Raw genomic sequence first — 17,278 nt, 5'->3', positions numbered from 1 at the left:
CCCCAAGCACAGATCTTTAAAGATGAGAACAATTTGGCAGCCACAATGCCGATGATGCAAACGGCAGTATGAAAATTCCAGAACAGAAAAGCTGCGAAAGGATAAACTTCACAAGTTACTTGCAAGCCTTTTGGAGGCAGGGGCGTAGTGATATTATCACTGGGTTCGTAATAGAGACGCGGAGTAATGCTCTGGGGACCTGGGTTCAAATCCCACCACGGCAGATGGTGGAATTTGAATTCGATAAAAAAATATCTGGAATTAAGAATCTACTGATGACCATGAAACCATTGTGGTAGAAACCCATCTGGTTCACTAATGTCCCTCGGGAGGAAACCTGCCATCTTTACCTAGCCTAGCCTACATGTGACTCCAGAGCCACAGCAATGTGGTTGACTCTTTAAATGTCCTCAGGGATGGACAACAGATACTGGCCCAGCCGGCGACACCCACGTCCCACGAATGAATTTCTTTTAAAAATCAAAAATGCAAAATACTTCAGAGATTCCACAGTTGCTGAAGGAATTGAGTGCGACCCTCACACATTATGACCAATGTGATTTATTCTAATAACCCTTCTAGCCACCCACCATTTGTCAAATTTACAAATAGAATCTGTTGTCATTTATTGAGCTAAAGCCCTTTCAGTGACGTTCAGTTTTTGTGTTATTATTCAGCCTGGGGAGTGGACACACACGGTTTCCCAGCGTAGGGAGCTGTGCAGAGGCTGGAGCTGGTGGGTCCCTGCAGAGCAGCCCTGTAAGAAGTGCACCTCACTGGAACTGTTCCCAGTCCAGCATGCCATCTACACCAGATCTACAGATTCGAAGTCCCCCGTATGTCCACTCCGCACGGTAAGTGACCTGAAAAACAGCCGATTTTCTCCTGGAAGTAAGAAGACATGCAGACCCTGTCAATCTGAAATCGAAACAGGAAACTGAAATTGCAGGCAAACTCCTCCAGAGAAGGACAGATAACTCTTTGGAAAGGTTACCTCTCACACTGACACTTGTTATTTAATTCTCCCACCTTGCCCTCTCTCTGATCTCTTTATTCTCGATCTCCTGCACTATTCTAATGGTGCTCGATATAAGTTTGATATAAGTTCACTATATTCAGGGTTGTGTGTTTTAAACAAAAAGAAAAAGATGTGGTGTGCACACGTAGAGTCAAAGTATCAAACAGCAGATTTATTGAGGAGCTGTCGCCCGTGCAGAGTAGAAAATGAAATTAAACAAGAGTCTGTGAAACACCCCAATGACATCACCATCAAATCATGTGACTGGCTCTTAAAGCAATCATGCAACCACTTAAATATTTAACATGAAAAATGGCAACTAAATTTTTAATTAGGCACTTTGCAGTTTTCCAGAGTCAACATTGGGCAGAATCCGCACCCTCCCCCCACTCCGCCGCTGTCAATGGGGTTTCCCGATGGACCTGCGGTAGGGGCTTACTGTCAGCAGCAATAGAAGATCCCACCCATCGAGTTCAGTCATTTCAGATCATAATCTCTGCTTCTACTTATCAGACTGCAATTGTTGGTTATGGGGCGGCACAGTTACACAGCGGTTAGCGCTGCTGCCTCACAGCGCCAGGGACCTGGGTTCGATTCCCAGCTTGGGTCGCTGTCTGTGTGGAGTTTGCACATTCTCCCCGTGCCCGCGTGGGTTTCCTCCGGGTGCTCCGGTTTCCTCCCATAGTTCAAAGAAGTGCAGGTTAGGTGGATTGGCCGTGCTAAATTGTCCATTGGTGTTGAAGATGTGCAGGTTAGGGGGATTAGCAGGGTGAATGCACGGGGTTATGGCGATAAGGCCTGGGTGGGATGCTCTGTTGGAGAGTTGGTGCAGACTCGATGGGCCGAATGACCTTCTGCACTGTAGGATTTCTATGATTCTGTTTTTCTGTTTATTCCATCTGAACCTCTACTTAGACCCATCTTTTGTTTCGATACTTGTCTCATTCCCATCTCCCTTTTTGCCTTGCACCATCAGCCCTTTTGTCATTTACTCTCTCTCTCGCATCCGGTTTATCACCGTTCTTCCCCCTCCCCCTCCTCCCCCCTCCCTCTCCCCCTTCCACTCTTCTCCCCTCCCCCCCTCTTCTCCCTCCCCCCTCCCTCTCCCTATTTCCCACCTCCCCCCTTTCCCTTCTGCTCCTGCTTAAAACCTGTTCCACCCTCTAACATTTCCAGCTCTGAGGAACGCTGAATCATTAATCCTGTTTCTCCAGAGCTGGTGCGACCCCACTGAGTATCTCCAGCATTTTCTGGTGTATTTTAGATGTTCAGCATCTGTCTGCTTTTATTTTTGATTTTCTTTAACTCTTTAATCCAGTGCCAGGGGTGATCTAATACAACCCTTTCAGCTGCTCTGATTGGCACATTCCCACCTGCAGCAATTGACAACTACGCTCTCGTAGGGAAAGTTGAAATTGTATCCATGTTCTCACACCTTTTTCTCCGGATATCTGCACTCTGCACCCTGTATTTCTGTAGGATTTGGGTATCAGTTTTTTGCGGAATGCGCTGGCTCCGGATGTTCAAAACGGTATTATTTATAACATGTTTATGAAGCTGCAAACATCACGAGTGTGTATCATCGAGAAACAGATTCCTGAGGGTAATTCACTTCCCAAACTCCAAGCGAGAAGCAGTATTAGACGTTGGGGAGAGAGGAGAGGCTGCGACACCAGCACCAATTGCCCTGCCTTCTGTCTGAGCACAGGTCCCAGGTGGCCATGTCGGATGTGTAAACCTGCTCTTTTGGGCCCAGTTTTTACTCCGCGTAGCAGAGTGGGTTTTGAAGGAGTTAAAATCTCACCTGTAATGATTGACAAAGTGCTGGAGCCAAATGTCAAAGAATCAAACAATAGTACAGCACAGGAGGAATCCATTCTGCACATCCAATTCGTGCTGGCTCTTCGAAGAACCATCCAGTTGCAGCCAAACCTCCACCCCCTAATCCTCCCCTCCCACACCTCCACCCCTCCTCTCCCACTCCTCCCATAGAATTATAAAATCTCTACAGTGTAGAAGGAGGCCATTCGGCCCATCGAGTCTGCACCGACCACAATCCCACCCAAGCCCTATTCCTGTAATCCCCATGTACTTACCCTAGCTAGTCTCCCTAACACTAAGGGGCAATTTAGCATGGCCAATGCTCCTAACCTGCAGATCTTTGGACGGTGGGAGGAAACTGGAGCACCTGGAGGAAACCCACGCAGACACGGGGAGAACGTGCAAACTCCACACAGACAGTCACCCGAGGCCAGAATTGAACCCAGGTCCTTGGTCTGGGAGGCAGCAGTGCTAATCACTGTGCCACCGTGCCGCCCACTCCTCCACCCCACTACTCCACTACTTTATTCCTGTTTTGCTGCCACTTTGTTCTGCTTCAAATCTTTATCCAGATCCCTTTTGAAGGCCCTTGCTGAATCTGTATCCAGTAAAGCTGAACTGCTCAGTGTTGAGGATGACTGTGTAATCTTAAAACCTTTAGCTCACAATTCCTTAAGCTGCTGATTTAGAAAAGGCTTAATGGAACCTGAAACATGGAACAGGTTGACTTCTGCAGTCTCTCCGACTGAAAACAAGGCTTTCCTACGTCTCTACTCTCCACGCAGATTCAAGTCGAGTGACGTAGACCAAACTTGACCAGGTGGTTATGCCTTTTTTTTGACATTCTCCTTTTCCTTCCCCCTCTCTCCTGAAGCACCAATTTGCTCTGGGATATAATTCCAAGGTTTCCAATGTCTCGCCAAGGTAGTTGCTGTTCATTCCAACATGCGGAGTTTTATAACTAAACCTATTCCTGTCCTCAGCGCAGTTCAGGAGACGGCATTTTCCAGCAATGCCACACAAGGACACACATCTTTCTCCATAAACCAGAGATGACTCCCCATTGAGGGTTACACATTGTCTCTTTACCTTGTCTCCCTGGGCAAAGTCTGTGTCCACTCCAGAGTGAGGGTGGACAGCCTGGCTTCCCTCGCCAATGTCGCTCTCAACCGGCTACCAGCAGACCCAGAACAAGCTTCAGGCAGGAACTAGGGGGACCCAACCTCAGCCTGGCACTTCTCAAGTCAAGACCTGGAGCTTTGCTCTGCCTTTCTCCGCAAGAGTGCGTCGGTGCCCAGCGCCATTGTGTCAGCTTCAGGCTTCATTTTGGAAATTGCACTGAATTAATTTCCAGTTTCAAGTGAAGTAGCGATTGTGGCTTCCGATGTGGTATTTTTAGTGGATTGCCAGGAGATCGGTTGCAATATGAAGAACTGGTGCCAGTACCAAGAGAGTTAGATTAGGAAATTGAACTAGCAGCTAGTAAATGTAGTGACTACAATGCGATGAGACGAAACAAGAGGAATAATTATTGGAACTATTCCTAGCATTAACCAAGAAATCATAACACAGGAAATAGGTTTGCAGTTACTTGTAACTTCTAAAAGGCAGATGCTGGCCTCAGCTGGGGAACTGCGAAGGCTGCTGACTCTGACATTGTCCGGGGGGGGGCGCGGTGGGGGGGATACGCTGAATGAATACTATGGATTCGACATTGCGAGAAAAGGCGACAGAAACTGGGTACGTTTTTACTGGAGAATGATGGCTCTTTAAAAGATTTCTGGTGGTGTTCAGGATCCAGAGAGCTGGGGATGACTTGAACTCATGATAACCAGATGAAATAAGGGAAGGTGATACCCAGTGGTATTATCGCTGGACTATTAATCCAGAAACTCAGCTAATGTTCTGGGGACCCGGGTTCGAATCCCGCCACGGCAGATGGTGGAATTTGAATTTGATAAAAAACAAATCTCGAATTAAGAATCTATTGATGACCCATTGTCGATTGTCAGAAAAATTGTCCTTTAGGGAAGGAAACCTGCCGTCCTTGCCCAGTCTGGCCTACATGTGACTCCAGAGCCACAGCAATGTGGTTGACTCTCAACTGCCCTCGAGCAACTAGGGATGGGCAGTAAATGCTGGCCCAGCCAGCGACGCCCATGTCCCAGGAATGAAAAAAAAATTCAACATAGCACAAGGAAGTATGAGTATACATTCTAGATCAAACTGCTTTACAGAGAGATTGGTAAATATGTGCTCAGTACTGTCTGCAAGATTATAGATCTGGGAATGTTAGTGAGAGAGGGAATTAGACAGTATCTGACAGAGAGTGTGCAAAGAGTACAGTAAGAAGTCTCACAACACCAGGTTAAAGTTTACTGGAGGTATTAAAACTTAAAGAAAGAGGTCTACTCACCTGATGGAGCAGCGCTCCGAAAGCTCGTGATTCCAAATAAACCTGTTGGACTTTAACCTGGTGTTGTGACTTTTCACTGTGCCCACCCCAGTCCAACGCCGGCATCTCCACATCGTGTGCAATGAGTATGAGTGATCCACTCGTGCATACTGGTTTTCATGTTGTCTGCAGTGGCCCCTTTGGTTCTAAACCTTCCTAAGAGACACAATGCAAACGTAACAACTTGCTTTTCACTTTTCCAGGTCGGTTGATATCAGCCCTACTCGCCTGCACAGTTTAGCACAGCACTTTAGACACAGGAGCTCCAGTTTGGAATCCCAGGGCAAGCTGGTTGTGTCAGAGAACGAAACAGGGAGTCCAGACTTCTACACCCCAAGGACTCGTAGTAGTAACGGCTCTGACCCTTTAGACGACTGCTCCTCTTGCACCAGCCACTCCAGTTCGGAACACTACTACCCCGCTCACATGCATGCCAACTACTCCACACTGGCCGAGGACTCGCCGTCCAAGGCCCGGGAACGGCAGAGGCACCGATCCGCCGGGAATCTCGGTTCCTCCAATTCAGGGAGCATGCCCAACCTGGCAGCTAAGAACGGCACTGGAAACGGCAGTGGGTTTTACCTCCACAGCCAGAGCCAGCCTTCCTCCCAGTACAGGATTAAGGAATATCCCCTGTACATTGAGGGGAGTCCGACACCGGTGGTGGTACGCAGTTTGGAAAATGACCAAGAGGGACATTACAGTGTGAAAGCACAATTTAAAACCTCGAACTCCTATACTGCAGGCGGGATCTATAAGGATACTTGGCATGGCGATGACATTGATTCAGTAAAGCTGACGCCATCACGTTCTCAAATTGTTAGGACTCCTTCCCTTGTTAAAGATAATGCTGAGAGGAGTACAAACAGAACTGCATTGTCGGACGAACTACGGTCATGGTATGAAAGATCTTCAGCCACACTAAAGGACCACAATAGACTCTCTCATACAAGCTCTGACTCATCGGACAGGAGTTCCCCGTACAGCACAGCTCACAGCGCCTTCATGGCTCACAGTCGGATAACCCGTATGCCTCAACCATCCAAAGCAACATCAGCTGCTTCAGGTAAAACTTCCGTTCTCTATCCACGCTTTTGCTGAGTGAACAGGTGAGCAGTTGGAAGCTCTTTCCCAGGGGCGGATATGACAGTTACAAGGGGGGCACAAGTTCAAGGTAAGGGGGGGAAAGGTTCAGTGGACATGTGCGGGGGAAGTTTTTCACACAGAGGGTGGTGGGGGCCTGGAATGCACTGCCAAGTGGTTGAGGCAGACACGTTAGTGACATTTGAGACTTATCTGGATAGGCACATGAACAAACGGGGGATAGAGGAATATAAGCGGTTGGTTTAGATAGGTAACCGTGGTCGGTGCAGGCTTGGAGGGCTGAAGGGCCCGTTCCTGTGCTGTACTGTTCTTACTTCTTTGTATTTACAGCAAGGAAACAGGCTGTCCAATCCAGCTGCCCCATGGGAGTATTTATGCTCCATAAGACCCTCCTCCCACCCCTCTTCAACGCACCGGGTCGGCAAATCCTTTTATTCCCTCCTCCCTCCTGTGTTTTCGTTGGATGGAATTCTCCAGCCACTCACACCAGCGGGATTCCCTGCTCTCGCTGTAGCCAAATCCTCCTGGCAGCAGTGATGGAGTGTGAACGGCTGGAGAATTCCAGCTGTAGCCTCGCCTTGAATACACCTATCCCACTCGCCTGAATTCCTCCTGTGATGGCAAGTTCCACATCGAACTGCTTTTATTTTTATCGTTCAAAATATTATATTCCAGTGCCCTTTTGCACAGTAAATGGAATTGGGAAGAAAGGCCAATGAAACATTGGCACTGCGAGAGTTATTGATTGTCCATTGGCAGGATGTTATATATATATGTCTGTGTGAAATCCAGCTGACAGATATTATTGTCTAAACACAGACTTAATGAGTGTCAGACGAGGATCAGTTTGTGTCACTTTGATTTCTGAGGCTAAAGATTCTGTGTTCAAGCCCCAGGCCAGGTTAACACAGTAGTGAAGGAGAGCTGCAGTGTCAGAGATACTGTCTCTCAAATGAGATGTTAGGCAGAGGGACTGTCTGCTCTGCTGGCTTCATGTAAATGATCCCACGGCACCATTTCGAAGAGGAGGGATGTTATCCCCAGTGTCTTGGCCAATGTTTATCCCTCAATCAACGTCATACAAACAGAAGATCTGGTCCTTATCACGTTACTGATTGTGGGAACTCATTTCGTTTCCTGTAATTACAACTGCAATAACATTTTAATCGTACTTCATAACATCATAAAATCCCTGCAGTGCAGACGGAGTCCAAACAGCCCATCGAGCCTGTACCCATTCAGAATCTTACCCAGGCCCGCACCCCCAACCCCTGCCGGCCCAATCCCTGTAACCCCTAGTCCACCTTACCTATACAGCTTTGGACGCTAGGAGACAATTTAGCACGGCCAACCACCTAACCCGCACATCTTTGAACTGTGGGAGGAAACCGGAGCACGCAGAGGAAACCCACACAGACATGGGGAGAATGTACAAACTCCGCACAGGCAGTGACCCAAGGCTGGAATCGAACCTGCATCGTGCTAACCACCATGTCGCACATACTTCATTGGCTGTAAGACACATTGAGACATTCTGAGATTGTGAAAGGCGCTCTTTCTTCAGGTTTTAATATCTCCAGTAAAGCAATGGTGGAAGTACTGGATACCAATGCTTGAGGCATTGGTATGAAGATATTTTCCAGTGTAACTTTCAGCCTTTTATAGAATCATAGATTCACTACAGTGCAGAAGGAGGCCATTCGGCCCATTGAGTCTGCACCGACAACAATCCCACCCAGGCCCTATCCCCCTAACACCACCTATTTACCCCACTAATCCTCCTTACACTAAGGGGCCATTTAGCATGGCCAAACAACCTAACCCGCACATCTTTGGACAGTGGGACAGTATGTCAAAAGTGACTGTTTATTCCAACGTAACATAAGTGACAGATTTTTGTCGTTTTATTGTACATTCTGGGCAGTGGCCGCTGAGATAATGAGGTACCCAGCGCAAATGCACGATGAAGCATTAACTGTCATCGAGATTTATTGAAAGATGCAATGTGAGGCACTCGTCATTGGGGACAGGAAGATGATGAGTCCACAAGAGGGGAAGCCTCTCAGTCCTGCCACCTTGACTGAACTTTACTTTTTGAGTTCATGTTGTACAGAGATTCTGAGGAGGATTTCCACTTACTGCACAATTCCTTTGGCCAGTTTGCTGTGCTTTAACTCAAGCCAAATGGCCATCAGCAAACAAATAGTAAAGATATTGCTGAAAAAAGAGACATGCTGTCGAAGCTTTTCCTTTTGCACTTATCAGGACAGGTTCACAAAAATACCAATTGCAAAGGGAACAACAATTCATACTGAATGAAAAGAGAGTTCTGATTGGTCGACAAGTGGATTCTGATTGGTAAAGGTGTTGTCATGCAGAATGCACCAGTGAACAGTTAACTGCCAAGCTTTTGTTCAAATTCAAATTAGGCCAGTCAATCTGATTGGTCAAGGCATTGCCATCAGGAATGAACCAGGGAATGGCTGTCCTCCAAGCTTTTGTTTATTTTAGAAATGCACAACATGTGGACATGCTCCTTCTGTCTACAAAGGGTAGGACCCTGTGTGTGAATATATGTAACCTCCAGCATGCTCACGTGAACCACATTGTGAACCGACTAGTAATCTCAAACTGTTTTCGGTGTAGTTCTTAACACAATCAGGATTGTTTAGCAAGCGCTGTCCAATCATGGAATCACACCTAATTTTGGGCCCTTGCATTTTAATTTTGCAAGCTCGGGCTGGTTGGGTGCGGTCAGTATTTTGCTTGCTGCAAACAGCCAAAGGGATGTGCCGTTTAATACAAATCCTCTAGAAGTGGTTGTGATGCAGAGGATTCGGATTCAGACATTTAACACTTGAACACTTTTTCTGAGGGTAAATGTTCCCCATTTGAGTGTGTTCACTCAGCCTTCATTTTACCAGCAAGTGAGGAACTCTTAGCCACACACCACAACAAACCCCACCCTTGCGATTTCTATCCCAAGGCCACTGAGAATACCACTAATCTATTCTGAGGATTTCCACTTCCCGTCCATCGGCAATTTCTCCAGTAAACCATCAGGAATTTCAACGATTAAACAAACGAACCTTCTGTTCCGTCATCAGGATGGAACCTCTTTTACATGCGAGCCTTAAAAGTGAGTTTCAAGTATTTGAGATGTTGTTTTCAGACAGGAACCATCCCTAACTCGAAGTAAACAGGAAGCAGTTTGCTTATTTCGTTGAACCACCCTGAAAATAAGAAAGTGCACTCAGCAAGATTTAACTTTATTACATTCCTGCAAAGCAGTTGTATAAATTCCAGTCAGATTGTTCGATCTGAATTCGTATCTCTAACCGATTCTGCCACATTTGCTCCCTCTCTATTCCAATGTCTCGTAACACCGCTTGCATCGGAAATCTTCTCCACGAACGATTCCCTTTGCCTGAATCCACAATCTCACCAGCAATATGTTCCCCCTAATTTCCCTCTGTCCTTGAAGCACATTAGCCTGCTTGTTGCCTGCACTGGTACATCCTGGATTACTGCGGAGTCACGCACATGCACGTCTTAGAGTGAATGTTGCTCCCAAGTGTCTTTTCAATAACTAGTCATGGGCCTGTATCCATTGGAGGTTAGAAACATGAGTGGTGATCTTGTTGATAATTTTAAGTTTTTTTTGTTTTGATTTGATTTATTATTGTCACATGTGTTGGGATACAGTGAAAAGTATTGTTTCTTGTACCCTATACAGACAAAGCATACCGTTCATAGAGTACATAGGGGAGAAGGAAAGGAGAGAGTGCAGGATATGATGTTACAGTCATAGCTAGGGTGTAGAGAAAGATCAACTTAATGCAAGGTAGGTCCTTTCAAAGGTCTGATGGCAGCAGGGAAGAAGTTGTTCTTGAGTCGGTTGGTACGTGACCTCAGACTTTTGTATCTTTTTCCTGGCGGAAGAAAGCAGAAGAAGGTATGTCCGGGGTGCGCGGGGGTCCTTGATTATACTGGCTGCTTTTCCAAGGCAACGGAAAGTGTAGATGGAGTCAACAGTTGGGAGGTTGGTTTGTGTGACGGACTGGACTTCGTTCAGGACCCTTGTAAATCCTCAGGGGGCTTAACAGGCTCGATACTGGGAGGATGTTTCCACTTGTGGGGGAGGCTAAGACCGGTGGGGGGGGGGGGGGGGCGGGGGGTGGCAGGTGGGGGGCACATTTTAAGAATAAGGCGTCTCCTAGTAAAGACTGAGATGAAGAGAAATTTTATCTCAAGACGGTCATTAGCATGTAGGATTCTCTTCCCCAAAGGTCAGTGGAGGCTGCCTCTTTGAATTTGTTCAAGGCAGAGTTAGACAGATTTTTGTTAGACAAGGGAGTCGAGGGTTATGAGCAGGCAGACAGGAAAATGGGAGCTGAGACCACAATCAAGTCAACCGTGATCTTATTGAATGGTGGAGCAGGCTTGAAGAGCTGAGCAGCCTATTCCTGCTCCTGAATCCTCTGTTGATATTTAGCTTTATCGTTTTGTGTAACAAGAAAAGAAAAACTCAAATTTCTTTAACGCCTTTATCTTTCCTTAAATAAGGAGACTGTGCACAATACTCCAGATGTGGCCTCACTAATGCCCTGTACAACTGAAGTGTAACTTCCTTACTTCTGTAATCAATTCCCCTCACAATAAACAGTAGCATTCTATTAGCTTTTCTAATTGCTTGCTGTACCTGCATACTACCCTTTTGTGATTCATGCACCAGGACACCCAGATCCCTCTGCACCTCAGAGCTTTGCAATCTCTCACCATTTAGATAACAACCTTTTTTATTCTTTCTGCCAAAATGGACAATTCACATTTGCCCACATTATGTTCCATTTGCCAGAGTTTTGCCCACTCACCTAACCTATCTGTGTCCCTTTGGAGCCTCCTAATGTCCGCTTCACAACTTACTTTCTGACCTATCTCTGTGTTATCAGCAAATTTAGCAACCGTACCTTCAGTCCCTTCATCCAAGTCATTTATATGCATTGTAAAAAGTTAAGACCGCCCACACTCCACTTGTCACATCCTTTAACCAGAAAAAAGACCCATTTATGCCAATTCTCTCCTTCCTATTAGCTAGTCAATCTTCTATCCATGCCAATGTGTTGCCTCTTACACCATGAGCTTTTATTTTCTACATTTATTGCCCATTTCTAGTTTCCCTTGAGAAGGTGGTGAACCGCCTTCTCGAACCGCTGCAGTCCCTAAGGTGTAGGTACACCCACAGTGCTGTTAGGGAGGGAATTCCAAGACTTAGACCCAGTGACAGTGAAGGAACGTTGATATATTTCCAAGTCAGGATGGTGAGTGGCTTGGAGGGGAACCTCCAGTTGGTGATGTTCCCAAGTATCTGCTGCTCTTGTCCTTCTAGATGGTAGTGGTTGTGGGTTTGGAAGGTGCTGCCTAAGGAGCTTTGGTGAGTTCCTGCACTGCATCTTGTAGATGGTACACACTGCTGCCACTGTTCGTTGGCGATGGAGGGAGTGAATGTTTGTAGGTGTAGCGGGCTGCTTTGTCCTGGATGGTGTCAAACTTCTTGAGTGTTGTTGGAGTTGTACTCATCCAGGCAAGCGGGAAGTATTCCATCACATTCCTAACTTGTGCCTTGTAGATGGTAGATAGGTTTTGGGGAGTCAGGAAGTGAGTTACTCTCCGCTGGATTCCTAGCCTTGACCTGCTCTGGGAGCCACAGTATTTATATGGCTAGTCCAGTTCAGTTTCTGGTCAATGGTAACCCCAAGGATGTTGATAGTGGGGACTCAGTGATGGTAATGTCATTGAATGCCGAGGAGCGATGGTTAGACCTTCTCTTGTTGGAGATGCTCATTGACTGGCATTGTGGCCCAAATGTCACTTGTCAGCACAGAGAGAATGTGAATTTATGGGGTGATTTTGAGCCTGAACTTTCCATCCGTGCTCAAAATCCGGAAAGCAGGGTTCGCGGCAGCGAGTGTCTGAGTTCCGATCTTTCAGGCCCCTTGCCAACAGAGTGGCAGAAAACACACCACGGGGGCCCAGGAAGCGCAGGTTAATACATTAGCGTGTCATTAGCCAGCACTCTGTCCAGAACTTCCCACCCTCACTGGATTCTGCAGGCACCAACGCCATTCACAACCGGTTCACCTGGACATGAACCTGTCATGGGTCATCCCTGGGGGCGTAAAGGCGCGCATTGCCAACCAGTGGCCTGGCCAACCAGTGGCCCGGCAATTCCCCGGCACTGTTCCTTGGCACAGATTGGCACTGCCAGGTTGGCACCATACCCGTGCTGCCTATGATTGTGGGGGGGAGGGGCCAATGATCGGGGAGAGGAGTGCTGACTCTGATCGGGGGCGGGGAGGGGAGAACCTGAGACTTCCGTGGTGGACTGGGTGGGGCAGCTTTGTGCCATTCCTGATTGGGTGCCTTTTAATGATGGCGCCCAATCTCTGAGCAGCAGCATTTTGCTGGCATTTAGACCCCGCCCGCCCCGCGTGACAGTGTGAAGCACACCCACTTGATTTTATCAGGCAGTGCGGTAAGATCTGGTGAGAAAACTGGCGTGTTTCTCATTGGTTTTCTTACCATAGAATCATACAATCCTACAGTGCAGAAAGAGGCCATTCGGCCCATCAAGTCTGCACTGACCACAATCCCACCCTGGCCCTATCCCCATAACACCATGCATTTACCCTAGCTAGTCCCCCTGACACTAGGGTCAATTTAGCACGGCCAATCCACCTAACCCGCACATCTTTGGAGTGTGGGAGGAAACCGGAGCACCTGGAGGAAACCCACACAGACACGGGGAGAATATGCAAACTCCACACAGACAGTCACCCAAGCCGGGAATCGAACCCAGGTCCCTGACGCTGTGAGGCAGCAGTGCTAACCACTGTGCTGCCCACAGCAATAAAAAGCAAGTACAAAAGAGCGGCTCAGCAAACTTACATTTCCCCAAATCCACGCACTAACCCCTAAAGACCGATGGTGTTGATGTTCAGTGTGAAGCAGAAACAAAAGCACAGCTTGGAAACTGCAACTTCTCTTGATTTCGATTTTAAGAAAATATCACTTGATCCACAAAACTCATTTCCCCCACAGCCGCATCCTGCAGTCTCTCCAAGACTCTATTCAACAGATTTTAATTTCCTGAAGGAAGTGATTCACAATGGCCAAAACTTCCTAAGGAGATTTTAAAAAACGGTGACATTCCCTTCCGACCAGCAAGATAATCCAGCAAACCCGCACAATCTCAGTCCAATAATGGAAATTAGGCAACACAGCCCAGTCACATTGCACAAACGACATTACTGATTCAAAAATCTGTGAATTATTTGTCATTGGTGTATTTTATCCTCATTTCTCCCAAATATTCTGCATGATAGTGTGGGTTGTACCAATAGCAGCTTAGATTTATAAAGTATCTCTAATGGAATGAAACGTCCACAAGAGTGTTAAAAAAGCAAAATTTATGGAGCTGTTTGGACCAATGACCAAAAGCTTGGTCAAAAGGGGTAGACTTTAAGAAGTGCATGAGGATGGAGAGGTGGGAAGGTTGAAGGAGAGAATTCCAGAGCTTGTAGCCTTGGCAATTGAAGGTGCACCTACCACTCATGGAGGGAAATATTAGCTGGCCAGAGTGAGATGATTGCAGATATCTCCGAGAGTTTTGGGGTTGGAGGAGATTACAGAAATACGGTGGGGCAATTCCATTGATGAGCTTTTTTTAAATTTGTTCATGGGAAGTGGGCGTCGCCGACTGGGCCAGCATTTATTGCCCATCCCTGAGGGCACTTTAAGAGCCAAACACATTGCTGTGGCTCTGTAGGCCAGACCAGGTAAGGACGGCAGATTTCCTTCCCTAAAGGACATTAGTGAACCAGATGGGTTTTTCCGACAATCAACAGTGGTTTCATGGTCATCAGTAGATTCTTAATTCTGGATATTTTTTATTGAATTCAAATTCCACCACCTGCTGTGGCGGGATTCGAACCCGGGTCCCCAGAACATTAGCTGAGTTTCTGGATTAATAGTTTAGCATTAATACTACTAGGCCATCGCCTCCCAGCAACTTTCACCGCATGAGCTGCTGTCAGACAGGAAGGGGGTTCTTTTGCGGAGTTCCCACTGACCATTGGAAACACTCCGTCCCAACATGGTAGCCCCTTTAAATTGCACCCTTAGCCTCTCAAACCCAGCCCTTCAACCCCCGTCTGCCTCCTTTGCCCTGCTCTCCCAGCCAGGCCCATCCAAAATGCCAGACTTACCTCTAGTCCAGGCTCCAGTGCCGGAATTTTAGTGAGGTGGGCAAGGCTCGCAGAACGGCATTCTCTGTTGGCCTCGGGTGGGATCTTACGAGCCTCGGGCAGGCAAGGCGCAGGACTCCTCTTCCTCAGGGACTTCATTGCAGTCCCAGCACTGGCCACTGCTTGACCCTGGTGCTATAGAGACTATGGAGCAGCTGACCAATCAGTGCAGCCAACAGCTCCTGAGGGCGGGGATTTCTGGGATGGGGTAGAGTGGGGGGGAGGGTAGGGTGGGGTTGGGGGTAGAGTGGGGGTGGGGTTGGGGGAAGGGTAGGGTGGGGGAAGGGTAGGGTGGGGGGTAGGGTGGGGTGGGGTTGGGGAGAGGGTAGGGTTGGGGTGAGGGTAGGGTTGGGGGAGGGTAGGGTGGGGGTGAGGGTAGGGTTGGGGTGAGGGTAGGGTGGGGGAGGGTAGGGTGGGGGTGAGGGTAGGGTTGGGGGGAGGGTAGGGTGGGGGTGAGGGTGGGGTTGGGGGTAGGGTGGGGTTGGGGGAAGGGTAGGGTGGGGGAAGGGTAGGGTGGGGGTGAGGGTAGGGTGGGGTTGGGGGAAGGGTAGGGTTGGGGTGAGGGTAGGATTGGGGTGAGGGTAGGGTGAGGGTAGGGTGGAGGTGAGGGTAGGGTGGAGTTGGGGGAAGGGTAGGGTAGGGTGGGGGTAGGGTAGGGTGAGGGTAGGGTTGGGGTGAGGGTAGGGTGGGGGTGAGGGTAGGGTGGGTGTGGGTGGGTGGGTGGAAGGAGAGCTGAGGGGGACGGTAAACAATACAGCACCCTGTGAAATCCAGCCCTCGTTTCATGCCTTTAGATCTAACGCATTCTAACACATTCCTGACTGACCTCCTACAACCTTCCCTCTGGAAACTGGTGGCCATCCAACGCTCTGCTGTCTGTGCCTTAACCCACAGCAAGTCCTGTTCCCCTGTCACCGCTGTGCTTGCTGACTGCCTCTCGGTTAAACAGTGCCTTGGTTTTACATGCTTTCATGGCGGTGGCATAGGGGTTTGCAGGGTAAATATGTGGGGTTATGGGGATAGGGCTTGGGTAAGATGCTGTGTCAGAGGGTCAGAGTTGATGGGCTGAGTGGTCTCCTTCTGCACTGTGACCATTCTAGGATTCTTTTGACGGTTCTAGACGGGACTTACACACAACCATTGGCAGTGGGTTTACACATGAACTGACCATATTATTTATGTTGGGTCAGCGCTGAAAACACAACCCAAGCCGGAAATGGTGCAGTGATTATTTGGCACCATTGTGTTCACTGCGAGGAAGGAATGTGAGAAATGACCAGACATTCCACAGTCCCGACAAGGTTAAAGTGCTGTTTCCTGTATGAAAAGCAATGCCCCTATCGGAGCTTTGTTAGAGGCAGCAATCAATCTTAACAAAGCGTGTCACGTAATTAATCCAAGGATACTGAGTCACTGAATCCAAACTGAGCACCTGTCCGGTTTGTACAGCACTCTTAGGTGGATTTTAAATCCCATGTTCTGTTATGTTTTCCACCCTGTTGAATATTGGCAAAAATATCATTGAGAGCATAAAACAAGGAAAACGGTGTTTTAATCAGCAGAATGCCCTGTTGAATTTAGCAGCAGTAGACACACTCTGTTTGCAATAATATTTTTCAATAATAGACCTTGCTGGTCAACATTTTATCAAAGTTGCCTGGCGGCAAGTTAGCAGAGAAGTCAATTCAACTTGTCAAATCAAAATGGTGAGCGCGTTACTTTCACATTTTTAAAAATGTAACCTGTGTATTTTTTTCTCTCTCAGTTATCTGTAACATAGGAACAGGAAGAGGCCATTTAGCCCCAGGGCCTGATCCCACCATTCATTAGAATCATGGCTGATTTGGAATAAAATGTTAGTCCCATTAACAATGACCGTGATCAGATCACTGTAAAAAAAAACTATATCTGTGTCTTGTCCTTCAGGAGAGGAAAGCTGCCAACCTTACCCAGCTTGGCCTATGTGTGACACAGTAAGAAGTTTAACAACACCAGGTTAAAGTCCAACAGGTTTATTTGGTAGTAAAAAGTGTGGCTTTTGCTACCAAATAAACCTGTTGGACTTTAACTTGGTGTTGTTAAACTTCTTACTGTGTTCACCCCAGTCCAATGCCGGCATCTCCACATCATGACTATGTGTGACATCCAGACCCACATCAGTGTGCTTGACGCTCCTATGCCCTTTGCACTGGCCAGGAAAGTCACTCAGTTGTATCAAACCCTACAGAAAAAAAGCACTGTGGATGTACCTAAGCCAGATGGATCGCAGCAGTTCAAGAAGGCAGCTCACCACCGTCAGAGATGGGCCCTTGTCAGAAACACTCATCCCATGAACAATATTTTTAAAAATTGTGATGTAAATCCATATATTCACCTTCCCCCCCCCCATCCCTGAATACATCTGGACAATAAAAATCCAATAACCCCAGATTTAAAATTAACAGGTTGTGTATGTTTTTGAGAAAGGATTAATTAACCTGCCTCAAATTGCGATGCTGAGCAGTTAAAGAACATCGTGATGTGAGAATTAGGAACAGGAGGAGGGCGGCACGGTAGCACAGTGGTTAGCACTGC

The 17,278-nt window shown here is 47.6% G+C and overlaps 1 protein-coding gene across 8 annotated transcripts in view; it reads left to right on the top strand.

Moving 5' to 3' along the window:
- The window catches only part of frmd4a (FERM domain containing 4A), a 395,474-nt gene that overhangs the window by 364,349 nt on the left and 13,847 nt on the right, over positions 1-17,278 (top strand). For all 8 annotated transcript variants that reach the window (XM_078235965.1, XM_078235964.1, XM_078235961.1 and 5 more), the window contains 2 exons: positions 678-854; positions 5,498-6,360. In XM_078235965.1, the coding sequence (XP_078092091.1) occupies positions 678-854; positions 5,498-6,360 (1,040 nt within the window). The remainder of the gene's footprint in view (positions 1-677; positions 855-5,497; positions 6,361-17,278) is intronic.

The sequence above is a fragment of the Mustelus asterias genome, chromosome 19, assembly GCF_964213995.1.
Source record: "Mustelus asterias chromosome 19, sMusAst1.hap1.1, whole genome shotgun sequence".
Taxonomy (NCBI): Eukaryota; Metazoa; Chordata; class Chondrichthyes; order Carcharhiniformes; family Triakidae; genus Mustelus; species Mustelus asterias.
The sequence above is the reverse complement of the archived record's forward strand: the minus strand, read 5'-3'. Positions and strand labels throughout refer to the sequence as shown.